At 42.5% G+C, this 13,766-nt stretch overlaps 1 protein-coding gene across 7 annotated transcripts in view; it reads right to left on the bottom strand.

Annotated features, from left to right (window-relative positions):
* Positions 1-3,164: 3,164 nt before the first annotated feature.
* LOC139113585 (growth factor receptor-bound protein 14) overlaps positions 3,165-13,766 on the bottom strand; it is a 232,492-nt gene continuing 221,890 nt past the window's right edge. For all 7 annotated transcript variants that reach the window (XM_070674820.1, XM_070674816.1, XM_070674817.1 and 4 more), the window contains 3 exons: positions 11,090-11,358; positions 7,442-7,535; positions 3,165-6,901 (listed from right to left, as the gene is read on the bottom strand). In XM_070674820.1, the coding sequence (XP_070530921.1) occupies positions 6,632-6,901; positions 7,442-7,535; positions 11,090-11,358 (633 nt within the window). In that variant the 3' untranslated portion in view covers positions 3,165-6,631. The remainder of the gene's footprint in view (positions 6,902-7,441; positions 7,536-11,089; positions 11,359-13,766) is intronic.

Genomic DNA, 13,766 nt, shown 5'->3' with positions numbered 1-13,766 from the left:
TCTTGCACGTTGTACGAAGGTTCACCTTCTAAAGATGCGTTTCTTACGCTCGCTTGCTCGAAGTAACTGTATACCTCCTTTGCATATTATTTGCATAGAAATATTTCCCATTATAAGAACTGAAAGCCGTCAATTAACAGCGGCAACACGTACGATATTGGTGATGATATTTGTTATCAATGAAGTACGGTCGCTTGCGCTGCAAAACGAGATAACGATGTAAGACAGTTATGCAAATAGAATGTTGGAACAGTAAGGCGTATACCGTGCGAATAGTAGGATGACGACATACATATTTATTGCGTATTAAATGTTCATACAAAGATATAACAATGACTCTCGCGTATTCGCGGCGCTACAGGTGCTAACATTATTATTGCGGGTTAATATTGTTGTTCCGAAGGAAACGAATTATTGCGCGCAAGAAGGTTGATTGAAGGGGCGATTTGTCGGGCGGGAGGTCGATATGTCGAGCCGTTTTGGTGCCGTCGTTTCTCCTCGTATGGAACGGATGCTGCGGGCCGTCGGAAATTTCTTATAAACGATTTCGGAAGGCAAGTCTCGCGGGCGTCGCGCTCGTAGGACTCTCTTCTTCGTTGGAGCTTCGATATTCGCGCTGCCTCGCGCTGCATCGCGACGGTCGTCGAATTGTTGCGCGGCAACACGCGGGAAAAGCGCTTACTAGAGAACAAAAAGAGAACTCTAAGAGATCGTGAAACTGCACCGGCACCTCTGGTTGAATATGCACATTGACGATAGACAGACGCCGATTATCACGCTTGCGTTGGTCCCCCATAATTAAAGACGATATACCCAGCGCGATTGTGACCGTCGATGAAAATTTCTGCGTTTCGGTTCCATCCGATTATCCGTATATACCGCTATTAATTAGAAAAGTAATCGAGTGACCGGTTGGAACGTCTCGATGGACCGTGGATGCAAAATACCACTTCCGGGAATTTCTTCTTTTTTTTTTTTTTTTTTTGTTCAACCAGAGATGTACTCGCGATGCGAGCGATAGTATATCGCGGGATCGAACGATCAGGGAACGACTCGAAATAAACAGGCGAGTAACAATTAAGGGACGAGTCTGGTTAGATCTACGAGCGGATTTTCTTTACGAGAAAGCTCCGCTTTCCAACGGGAATAGAAATGCCTACGGTAAGTCGGAAGCCTCGATGAGGCCTCGGTCCGACAATTTGTGCGTTTGACTTCTGATCGTCCGTGATTTCTAATACAATAATTGTCGTGAGCACCCTGTATAAAATATTCCTCACTGCTTCCGGTCGGCCTGCTCTTCCTGCTTGCTACTGAAAACACAATGTAAATTTGTCTTTCCTTTCCTTACGACTTTGGGATACCGTTGATATCGATTGACGCGTTCCGTTCGCGTGAACTTCGTCGGGCGGCATCCAACGCATTATCTACGCACGCAAACCACGCACACACGACACACCCTCTTCTTCGTTCAATCCGCCTCGACCTCGTGCGAGTTCATTCCGGCTGAAACGTTCCGATGGGGACACACCACGAATGACCCCGTTTTCAGCCCACGAGCACATACTCGCTGACCGCAGGTGCCGGAAATTGTCGCACCGATGGTCCCTGCCGTCACTGAGGATGCATTCGGCGATTGTCGATTGATGGCACATTAGTCCCTTTGGTTATCTAGCACGAGCCGTTGGGTGAAGTAATGATATAATTCGGTAATAATAAATTGTAAGTTTTAAGAAACATAACATATATCTTTTACGTTTTGCATTTTAGTATCTTCATAACCGTATCATATTTTTTTTTCTTTTTTTTTCTTCTAATATTCGATTATTTCCCGACATGAAATTTTGACTTAAAAATTGAGGAAATGTCGAAAAGACGGGTGAATGCGTCGCCTTAAATTTGTCACGCCCGATGGCTCATACGTCGCAAAGAACTATTGAGTTACTCTCCGGGAAATTATGGGCAGCAAGGACACTTTCGCGCTATTTTCCAACCAACGCAATCATCTCACATGTACACATTCTCTATCTCTCTGAAGCGCATTCGTAACGACACGCGTTTACCGCGAATCAAACGGGCGCCAGATCGCGATTAATTATTATTACTATTACCATTACGATTGCAATTCGTGATCATTAGTAATCGAGGAGCGCATAGTTGCATTCAACATATCGTGATCGGAGAAGCTTTTCACGTTCCGTTCTCCAACCATTATCGAATTTGTTTTCATTGCGAAATAGTTCTGCTAATGCTGTCGATATGAACCGGGTAGTTTCCATATCCGGATAACTCGATCGTGAAATTAAAGTTTTAAATAAATGTTCGTGGAAAGCTCGTTATTTTTTAAATTACTCGTATCGTAAATTTTAATTAAACAAAAAAAAAATATATATATATAAAAGAATAAGAAAATTCAGCTTGATCTTTAATTAAACTTATTAAAGTTGAAAAAATGAGTAATTTTACACGAATAAAGAAATGTATTAAAAAAAAAAAAGAACCTGTCGTATTATAAAGACAATATAATGCTTTCTTTCTATAAAAATAGAAAAAGAATAATCATTGATGTCTCGTTCTCCAATCAAAATCCACCGTGGGCAGATAGATAATGTAATCGGTGATATAATCATCGTTATTACACATATATGTTCTACGAATTAAGCTGCCTTTGCGTGTTGCAAATTGCGCGAGGGTGCAACAGCAAAAAGCCTGGCCGGAACTTGTACGTTTATCCTTGCGGGCGAACTAGCGGCAGCGACTACATACACGTTTCGTTCGGACCTTCGTGTCGCTCGCACGCTACAGACTCGATTATTCTGTCTGTGCACCGCATTTGTGTACAATCGAACACGTGCGATTGATTCAGTTTGAAGAATATATCGCTTGCCAGAAATGACAATGTGAGTTTCATCAACGTCTGCGGGATTATTCGTTCGCATACCAATCGCTCGGCGCTCGCTGCGACTACGTGGCTTCAAGTCGTGGGCCGGTAGCACTCACGAGGTAGAAAGGTGAAGCAATTTCACAAAGACAGACGGGCGAAATAAAAGTAAGATCGTGTCCAATGCTTAGCGATAAAATAAATTAAAGCGCTCAAATAATAAGAATGCAGCAACGCATCAACGAAACGCACTCCGGGGATAGAAATGAAAACACAATTGTAAACGTTCCGTTACCTGATCATTTTTATTGTTCTTAACAGACGTCGATGAAATTCGCACAGGACTAATTTGCGTTCTCTTACTTAGATTCAGTCTTCATAGACCACTGCGTTTGCCGTATTAATTCATGACTACATTAATACAAAATATATTTTATTATAATTTATGTAGTTAATTAATAATAATAATATTTATAGCTTCTTTTACGCTGGTGGCCACAAAGAACTCGGCGTCTATCTCGTTTTCCGTTCCAACTTTTCGGATAGTATAAAGTGAAAGATAAGGAAGCGGGAAACCGCGGTGCCGACCTGCAAAATCAAGATTGATTAACCGCTATCAAAGTTGATTTTTAAACGGCCGACGGGCCACGGATAGACGGAATAATAAGGGATAGGGAAACTCGGAAGGAGACGCGGGACTCTTTTTTTTTTTTTTTTTTTTTTTTGGCCTAAATAGACATATTTACACGAAAGGCCGAAAGGACAATTTCTTTTTTCGCGCAATAAGCGTATTCCGAGAGGTAATTTCGTTGATTTCGACTTTTCAACTTGAATTTTATAAGAAACGGAGAACTTGACGCAAACGGATCGGGGATGAACGCCGCGTTTGCGGGGACCACCCTTCCTACAGAAGATTGTTTTTTTTTTCATACCCATTCATAAAGAATTTGTTATCCTAATATTTAGTTCTATAAAGCGCTACTATATTCTAAAATTTAATGCAATTTGTGTCCGTGTTCTCGTGTAGGTGTAATTTATATGTTGTTTCGTGTTGTCTGTTATAGGTGTTATTTCATTTGTGTAAGATCTGCACTTCTTCGAATTTAAAAAACAAAAAAAAAAAAAAAAAAAAAAATTACCTCTTCAAGACATGACGCGTAGGCGCTACGTTCGACGTTTAAATAAATATATATAATCAATGAAAAAATATATCGTTAAAAAGTAGAGATACAAATAACAGGCAGGGATTTGGTATTATTCTTTCGACGAATCATAATACATTGCGTAAATAATTTCTCTCGCGTCCGTACCCTGCACACTCCACCAGTTCCCGCCAATCCGCTTTTATCTTATATGACTTTCGCGTTATTATTTAAAAAACATTACGTTAAAAACTTCCACATTATAAATCTAGAATGCACGACAACGTTCGCACCTGGTGATGCTGCACCTACGAACTTCGCACTATCGACTTTTTTTCCGTTCGATAGTATATAATATATATCCCGAATATAAAATTAAATTGTATAATTTAGAACATGCATATACATATTATGTATATATATCTGCTTTGTATTTAAATATACCTCTCTCTTTTTGTTCTTTTTACCACATGACCAACTTCTTTGCTTGACTTCTTGCACATACATAATTTCTCCTTCTGAGACCTATCTCACTCATTCTCTTTCTCTTCTTCTTTTTTTTTTTATTTTTATATTATTTTTCTTTTTTTATATTTCATTGTTACGCGTTTCTAGCAATTTTACAATAATTATAATTGAACTTTTATTTTCCGAATTCGTATTAACCAACAAATGCCTCACGTAACTGAAACATCTGTAAAATATGAGATCATGTCTGCCAAGAAACACGCTTTTAACTTTTCGGCGCACGTTACAATACCACGAGAATCCGCGAGCGTGTTCCTCAGCCCTCAACGTAGGCGTGCGTCGAGGATTCTTATACTAATTGTATTGTATTTCTTAGGTTCATTAATGTAATGGGCTCTTTGCACCGCAGTGAAAATTTACGTTTCTGAACTGCGGCAAAATTTTGCAAAACAAGTCGCGAGATTTTTTTTTTTAACACCTCTACGAGAAACATATATTCTATTTCCGTTGCTTCTGTCTCGTTGTCCAAGCTTAATAAATCTCGCTTAATTTTGAACATCTTGGACTCGGAAATAATCATGAATCTCACTATTGTAATTTCCAAGTGATTCGGCCTTATGCAGCTTACAACTAATGAACGGAACACGCGGACGCTTCATGCACTCTCTCCTCTCTCTCTCTCTCTCTTTCTTTCTCACAATTTGGTCGATTCTCTCGTCATTTAAACCTGTCGTCGTTGTCGTCGTCGTCAGGCGATAAAGGTGTTCGGTAGCTAATCGCATGGCGGACTCTGTCGCGCATTCTCTTCAGAGAAACGACTAAACAGAAGAGACGGTCATTATGCGCGACGTACACCAGAAAGGAAAACGTAGAAGTAAAAAAAGGATAAGAAGGGAAAGGAGATCACGCAACATTTTCTCTCTTTTTTTTTTCTCATATATACGCATTCATACACTCAGATGCATACGCACGAGCAGAAAAACCAAATTTTACGTTTATATTCATCTTGTATTGCTGATTCACTACGATATAGTTAAACTATATCGTACTTCGCGACGCGCTTCTATTTTTATCCACTCGCTATCTTTTTCTTTTTCCATCTTTCTCGCAAACATACAATGATACAACATGCATTACCGAACGCACACATGCGCGCACTTCGCGCTTTTTCTTTTTTCCTCATGAAATAACTTGGCGAACGACGTCGTCGCGCGCTGTTAACAATCTAGTCGTACGCGCCATGCTTGCACGGACGTAAACATGTAGAAAATAATAAGAAAAAGAAAAATTAATAAAAACAAATACGCGATGCCTCTGATCGTCTAGACGCGTTTCTTTGATCACTGAGACTCTTAAGTGGGAGGGAAATAAAAAGAGACGGGGATATTCAGGAAGGTCTAGACGACAAGATGTATCCTTATACGACGACTCGGTAACACGGTACAATTAAAAACATCGAAGAGGTTTTCGTTTCCGCGTGAGGATCGCTGTCGGCGAACGTCGGCGTCGCATTAAAGTTTAACATAACCCATGTGAGCGGAACAACAACAGAACAAACGTGAAAAGTCGAAAAAAAAAAAAAAAGAACTTGGAATTTTTCGTACGACAGCGATCCTGCGGTTCCCTTTTCCGCGGCGGTACTTTTCCTCGTTATTGCGTGCCTCGCGCCCAAAAATTGGTCGTTCTGTTGTACAGGTCAGCCGACCCAGTGACGTCGCACACACACCATGCTGCGTTACAAGAACGAGTCGCGATCCCGAGATGACTCAACGATGGATGATGCTCAAGCCGGTGCCGCTCTTCTCTTTCGTCGTTCTACTTTGTTCCTTCTCGCGTTCTTTCTTACACTAACAAGACGGCCGTATGTTCTCGCGTTCGTTTGAACATCATTCCGGTTCTTTCGCCGTTGCCGATCGCGCTACAAATCCCACTTGTTGTAACTGCAGAAACACAGGTTCCAGCAACCCGATCGTGTCGCGCGAACGTCGCCGCCGTTGCTGCTCCCCAAACGATTGCTGCTACTACGATGAACCATCACGATGTTGTCGGTGATAGTGGCGGGATCGAGGGGACCGTTGTTCGTGGCGCAAACGGTGAGGAGGCGATCGTCGACAACACCAGCGGGTCGCCGACTGTCCTATACTCAAATGCTGCTCGGGTTACCGCTTGGCTCGGCGATTTTGTCGACGTTGTTTATCCGCTGGCTGCTGCTCTCGGGCGGCGACGGCGACGCTCCGCCGTCCTCTGGTTTGTGCAGCGGCGGCTTTACCCCGTTTTGTACGTAGTGAGTTAGCCGGGTAGGCAACGAGCCGGCGTTCAGCTGATAAAATTCGACCAGCTGTAGCAGATCGTAGAATTTGGTCGTTCCCTTATCGAGGGTGTAGAGCCAGCAGTTGCGGCGCTCATCGAATATCTATAAGAAACGATTCATATGTGAAATTAATATGATATATAACATTATGTAATATTGAGAAAATACGTCCGCGCGCGCATGTACATGTGTGTAACGTACCATTATTAAAAAGATTGCATCGACACTGATATAAAAATAAAAGCTTTATATAAATATATATATATATATATATATATATATATATATATATATATATATATATATATAATATAATATATAAAATATATAAAAAAATATATAAAAAAATATATATAAAAAATATATAAAAAATATAATATATTTTTTATATATTTTTTATAATATATAAAATAGATATATAAAAAAATCTTTAATATTAAAATATTTGGAATTAACTTAAACGGCAAAAGATTAGAATCTTTTTTTTAAGGGCTTGCGATAGCTATTTCGCTTGCAATGACTTTGGCTTTAAAATAAACGGCCAGAGAAAACTCTTTCGCGTTTAATCGCCGCGAAATTAACTCAATCGCAAAAAAAGACCCTCGACCGGTCGCTAATTGTCGATCAGACGCGGATACTTACCGGCTGGATTTGCGCGTGAAAGACCTTGTCGTTGTACTTATAGGTCAGCACGAAGGCCCCGGGGTTGCTCTTGCTCTCTCTGACCAGAAACACGCTGAAAATACACAAAACGGCATAAATAAAAATTCTGAAAGAGCAACGAAGCCGTACTTATCGCGGCGTTCGGGGCCTGAAGAAACTTTTCAAATTATTTCCTAGAAAATTTCTTAATCAGATCACGAAGAATTTATACCGCACGGCGGTCACGTATTATCTTCGTTGGTGACTTTCAAATTTTTTTAGAAACATTTAGACGACACGTATACCGGGGATCGAGCAAGAAAAAGGGTTGAGAACTGTTGAGGCAGACGATATCTGAATACAGGACTAGTCGGGAGATTCAGAAGAGATAGGCTGCGCTTTTTGCAGCATGCAGAGACCAGCACGATGCAACCGGGTGCTAGATGTTTGATACCGGGGAGAACGGCGAGACTACAGCTCGTCCAGGCGTATCACAGTATAAATTAGTATGGTCGTAAAAGGCAGCGGGACGAGTAGAGTGGTTTAAAAAAAACGAGAGAGGCGAGGGGCGAAGATGGAGGTCAGGGGGATGCAATGACGAAGACAAGACCGACCGGTCGGTCACGAGGTAGATCGGTTGCAGCGAGAAAGAAAAGGAGATAGACGGAGGAGAAGGGAAAGGGGAAAGGATGGAAAAAAGAGAAAGAGACTCGTGTCGTAAAACGATCGCAACGCGGCCACGCGATCGTAAAACTCCAAGTGGAAGAAGCGGTTCTCTCTTCCTTCCTGGCACTCTCCCATTGAGAAATCCCGTTGCCGATGTCGCCGAGGAAAGAAAGAGAGGGAGAGAGAAAGAGAGAGAGAGCGGCTCGCGGTCCCTTTCGCGATAAAATATAATCGAGCATATGCCCGCTGCTCTCTGATAAATATTTCATACTACAAGTATCGCGATCATTAACAAATATTACACAGCACAACGGCGATACGTTTACGGGACAACCGTTGTCGCTTCGTTGCGAAAATGCGCCACTGCTTCTCTCGGCAGAATCTTAAAATTTGCCTGATTAGCATTTCCTGAAAATAACTGCGTCGCATTTGCCGTATATCGCAAGACGAAACTTTTGGAAAAAGAATTTAAGAACAACAACGACGACGGATCACGTTCGCGCGACCTATTTCTTTTTTTTTTGTTTTTTTTTTTTTTAGTATCTTGCACGGATTATTCATGTGTAGCGCGATGATAACGTTTGCTAATGTCCGGTATCGCCTCTCATCAACTCCAATGCTCGTCCAATGGAATATTCATGCGAGTGAATATTCCACGTCCGCCAGGCAGGCAGATAACACGCCGGCGGCGGCGGCGGTGACTCGTAGCCCCGGCTACGGAACGGTAATGTCCAAGAACTATCCCGAGTTAGAGGATAACGACGTTACGGCTCCTATATAGTACAAAGGAGCCCGGCGTCCGTCGCTGGGATATGTCCTCTCTATCTCATGAGCTGCCTGAACTAACTCGCAACATCGAGAGAGACAAATGGCGATTAGTAGACAATGCCCGGGGCGGAATCGATTAGAAGGTTTTTCGCGTTTAACGACGACGATCGTGACACGAGACAACGAGAGCTCACGAAGGGAGCGAAGAAACTCGCGGGTACCAGGTAGGAAGACACGAGGCAGGACATTGTCGAGATGAAGAGAGAAAGAACGAGGAAGAAAATACAGCGGAGGCGGGTGTACGATCGAGATTATGCAAATTTATGCAAGGGCCCCTTGCACGAACGTAAAACCCGGAGACAACTACGTGATCCCCGAGCACTCAATTATCCGGGGCTAAGCGCGACGGGATAGATGGAGAGAGTCGTTAATTAACCATTTATCCGCGATTCCCAGCACTAGTACGGCGAATAAAAGATGAGATCGAGGAGCGAGGAGGAGATAGGAGAGAACGAGCGACAAACCGGAATAGCGGCAAAACGCTGCCGCTCACTCTGGTCGTGACCGCTCGCGAGAAGAGGTCACCGATAGATGATCGACATGCCGGAGACGTGGACCCGATCGCTCGACGGGATCCACGCTCGTTAACAAGCGACCAGAAACACCGGACAGGAACACGACACGCGGTCGCTAGACTCATTAGCGTGCGAGTCATTTACTCGAGCTCGTCGAATTAAAAAAAAAAAAAAAGTCTTTTTCTCTTTTTTTTTTAATTTTTCTCTCTATTTCCTGTATTATTACACCAACGCTGGAGAACCGTATTAGCCTCGTTGTCTGGTAAAGATTATCGCGCGTCTATGATTCCGTTCGTCAAATATGTAACATCGCGGGGAGTAATCTTCCCCAGTCTCAAGAGAATGCCTTATGCGAATATAATGAAATCTGATTTAAGATATTAATAATTTCCTAACGTTTCAAGGGCGTCCACACGTGTAACGCTCGGCTGAGATTACGGGGTCAATATAGGTTAAATGCGAGGGTCAATATGGTACGCGGTAACGGATTCGACCCAGGACAAAGCGGCATAGCTAAAGACCAAGGGGCAAAAAAAAAAAATCATATAAAAAGAGAGAGAGAGGGAGAGAAAAGAAAAGCAGTAACAAAAAACGAAACGGCGAAAGAAAATTTGTTAAGCCGAGAACAACCCTAAAAATAATTCCCAAAATAAAATGCAACAAAAATAACGACGTAGAAAAAGAATTATTTTACGCAACGGAGCATCGCCTTCGACAAATTTCATTTTTCGCTGCTTTTTTTCTATTTTTTATATCTGTACCAATTCATCATTTGTACAACATTTTTATATTATTATTTTTTAACCGAAAAGAAGTAGTGAGCGTTATTATATAAATGTACTGACGGTGCATTATCTCGAATAGAAAAATGCAGTGAACAATCGAGTATTGCGATTAAAAATTCAAATACGCGGACAGCCGCGAGCCAATTAGCAAATAATAAGATACTAAAATAACAAAGAGAGACGAAAGGCTGAGGTGAGGCGAGAGAAACAAAGTATGGTCAATAGGAATTCATCGTGATTTACAATCGCTCGTAATAATCGCGAAGATTACGCAAGCGCCAGCCAGGCGTGTCGCGCTCACAGATTCGAGGTCGTAACTCTCAACCGGTTTGAGACGGCCCCTCACTCGTCCGGATGATGATGGTTATCGTCACTAGTATCGATCGAGATTTTCGGGGTAGCGTCATTACGATGACGACGCCGTACGATGCTGCAATCGACGGTCATCAATCGCGAGTGCGATTAGATGAGAGAGAGGCAGGGAGAAACCCGAGAAACGTTCGAGAAACTTACGACTGTGCATTAAAGCTTAATTCGTAGAACGTTTAGAGTTAATTAACGCCACGGTATATTACATTATATTATATTTTTTAATTTAGTAATTTATTCTTTAAATTTAATTTCATATAAATCATTAATCTAAAATAATAAAAGTAATATAAAAGTAAAGTTTTTATTATTTTTTTTTTTTTTCAGACTTTTAATTGTACGTAACTTTGAATTACACTTGAATAACTTTCGCGGACTAGAACGAAGAACGGAGAACTTGGCGGTTTATTCGCCTCAAAATTTAAATCGCGCCTTTTTCGTAAAATTGACTTGAGAAGTTGATTAATCGACAAGATTGAACTTACCCGTCGACGCTGCCGTGATCCCTTATAATAGCTGCCGCGACATCCCTCTTGAGACCGCCGTGGAACCAAGGCTGAAGAACGTGTATACCAGCATCCAAGCCGTGCAGCCTCATCATGGCGCATCCCGGCGGTGTTCGCGAAAACGGTCGCCATCTCCGCCGCCAGACCATACCTTCGTTTTCGGCTATGTCCTTGGCTTCCTTAGGGTCCTCGACTATCCTGCCAACGCTACCAGTAAAATCCATCGCCACGCGCGATCGTATCGATTCCTGCAAACAGTATGATCGTAAATACACATCTTGCATCAGCAACTTGAAGAGCTGAAACTTAAGCTAAAATATCGTCTCAAGTCTTCGATGTCTGCTGATAAAATTTCGTCCTCCACGAAACATTAAAAAATATATATATATAAATTATCGTGTACTATTATCAGCATTTAGAAAATATTTTTATTTAACGAGAGAGATTGCAGCGAGTTTTTCAGAATTTATTATCACGTGGATATATTCTTGGTGAACTATGTGACCGAAGTTTGATCGTGCTCAATGATCCCGAGATAAATACGTCCATCTATATCCCGAGTATGAACGTGAGTTTGAACGTTTTCGACGTTCATCTCTTGGCAAACGGAAGTCCGTCCTTTACGAGCGAGCACGATGAAGAGGACGAGCCGTTCCGGGCTGCCGCCGAACGCTTTTATTTGGGATTAGAAGCACGGGTGGTTTCCAGCCCGGTAAATAACTCGTCCCGCAGGCGAGAGAAAAAGGAAGGAAAACGAATTCTCTTCCTGTTTCCGTCCCCTTCCTCTCCTGATGATCCATTGGCGAATAAAACCGCGCCCTGCGAATCTCCTGTAAAATTATGGCCCGAACGCGATACAGCCGGTAACAATCGCGAGCGATAACTCATCGCCGCCTCCCCGGCAATAATTTTCTCCGCGGACTCCTCTTTCCGCGAACCACGGATTCCGCAATCGACGAAAGTAGCTCTCGGAACACCTTTACAATAATGACGTACGATTGAGAACCCCAGGAGACGAAAGTGCCTACGATTTCTAGTATTTCAATGATCCCAAGAACCGTATACCTTACCGAAATTACATTTCGGATTTGAAATTGCGGTCGGCGCACCTGTGTCGCCTAATTCCATAGGACCGATCGAAGTGATAAGCAGCCGGGCACCTGTGCGCTGAAATTTCGAACATAAATCACATCCGGGCTTTCTGAAGTCAGCGACGTATTGGAGGCCCAGTGCGGACGAAAGATAATTTGCGTCGTCGCGTAAGCAACCTCCATCACCCCCTCGCGCTCTTTAGGTCCTTGATAACGAGCAAAAAGCTGGGGTGCACGTAGTGGATTAGTCGGTCGTTAAAATAAATAGACGCTCGCGGCGCGAGTATGTACGAGGGAGAAAATTACGGTGGAGAGAGACAGAGAGAGGCAAGGAAAGAGAGAGAGAATGATTTGAGGGGGGGGGGGAATGGGGAAGGGTTCGGCGTTCCTCATCAGCCGGAGAATTACCGAGAGCGAGAATTCGAGAGGGTGCTTTCAGGAGTCTCCGGAAACCGGGAAAGCCGGTGCGGTCCCGAGCATACGCCCGTAACGTGGCTGGCCGCGATCGATGTAACCCGCTCTCTTCAGTTCAGCTCGTTCCTTTCCCCAGCTGACATACGCTTCATCTTTCTCTTTCTCTCTCATTCCCTCCCCTCTCTATCTCTTGCTCTCTTTCTCTATCTATCGAAAAAGAAAAGAGAAAGACAGAGGTAATCTGCACGATAAGGTTTCGTCCTGGTGTGGCCTTGACACAAGGATGACCTGATCTGCTTCGGCAATTTAGAAACTGTCTTCCAAACACAGAGAAGCTCATTTTATATACGAGACATTTTTCTCGTTATTATATTTGATATTTCAACAATATAGTTATACGTTACAGGTACTTAATTAAATAATATAAAAGATTTTTTTTATGCAACGCGTAAACGATATAAATAAATATATATTTTTTAACTTTTTTTTTTCAGTTTTATTAAAAATAATAATAATTTTGGGACTTTGTTACTATTTCGTTCATTCCATTTTCTTTTTTCTTCGTTATTGACGTTGAACAGTAATAAAAAAAGGTGCAAAATATCGAGTATCTCAGATACAACAGGAAATTAATAACGATGTCTACTACGAGGCAACTCTACAGGTAAATTGATTTTTAAACGGTACACTGAGCAATATCAGGACGAACGTTTAGTGGCGTTAGAGCCCGGCGTTGCAGCCCAGACCAATCTAAGTCTGGCCACGTGTATATAATATTTTAAGGGATGTCCGACGAGCGAAGTTAACGTGGTGAGCTTCTCGGGTTCCGGGTGAGTTTACTACTTCCGGCCTAACTTCGTCGGTTTAAACACACAGAGGAGAGTGAGAGGGAGATGCAAAGAGAGCGAGAGAAAGAGAGGCAGAGGAGAGGTAGAGGGAAAGAAAGAGAGAGAGAGAGATAGAGAGAGATTTCCCAGGCTTCCTCGCCGTGTTTTATCGTTATTACAAGCTCCTTCGAAGTTTACGACTCTGTGCAGCGGATAACATTCCTCGCTCTTCCACCCCCTTATCCTCGTCAACCTCCTCGTCGTTCGATCAACCTCCACACGAAGCGTTAGCCGTCGGAAATGACGCGTCCTGGTTGCACAACC

The sequence above is a fragment of the Cardiocondyla obscurior genome, linkage group LG03 (assembly GCF_019399895.1).
Source record: "Cardiocondyla obscurior isolate alpha-2009 linkage group LG03, Cobs3.1, whole genome shotgun sequence".
NCBI lineage: Eukaryota > Metazoa > Arthropoda > Insecta > Hymenoptera > Formicidae > Cardiocondyla > Cardiocondyla obscurior.
This window is presented reverse-complemented; position numbering and strand designations above follow the sequence as displayed.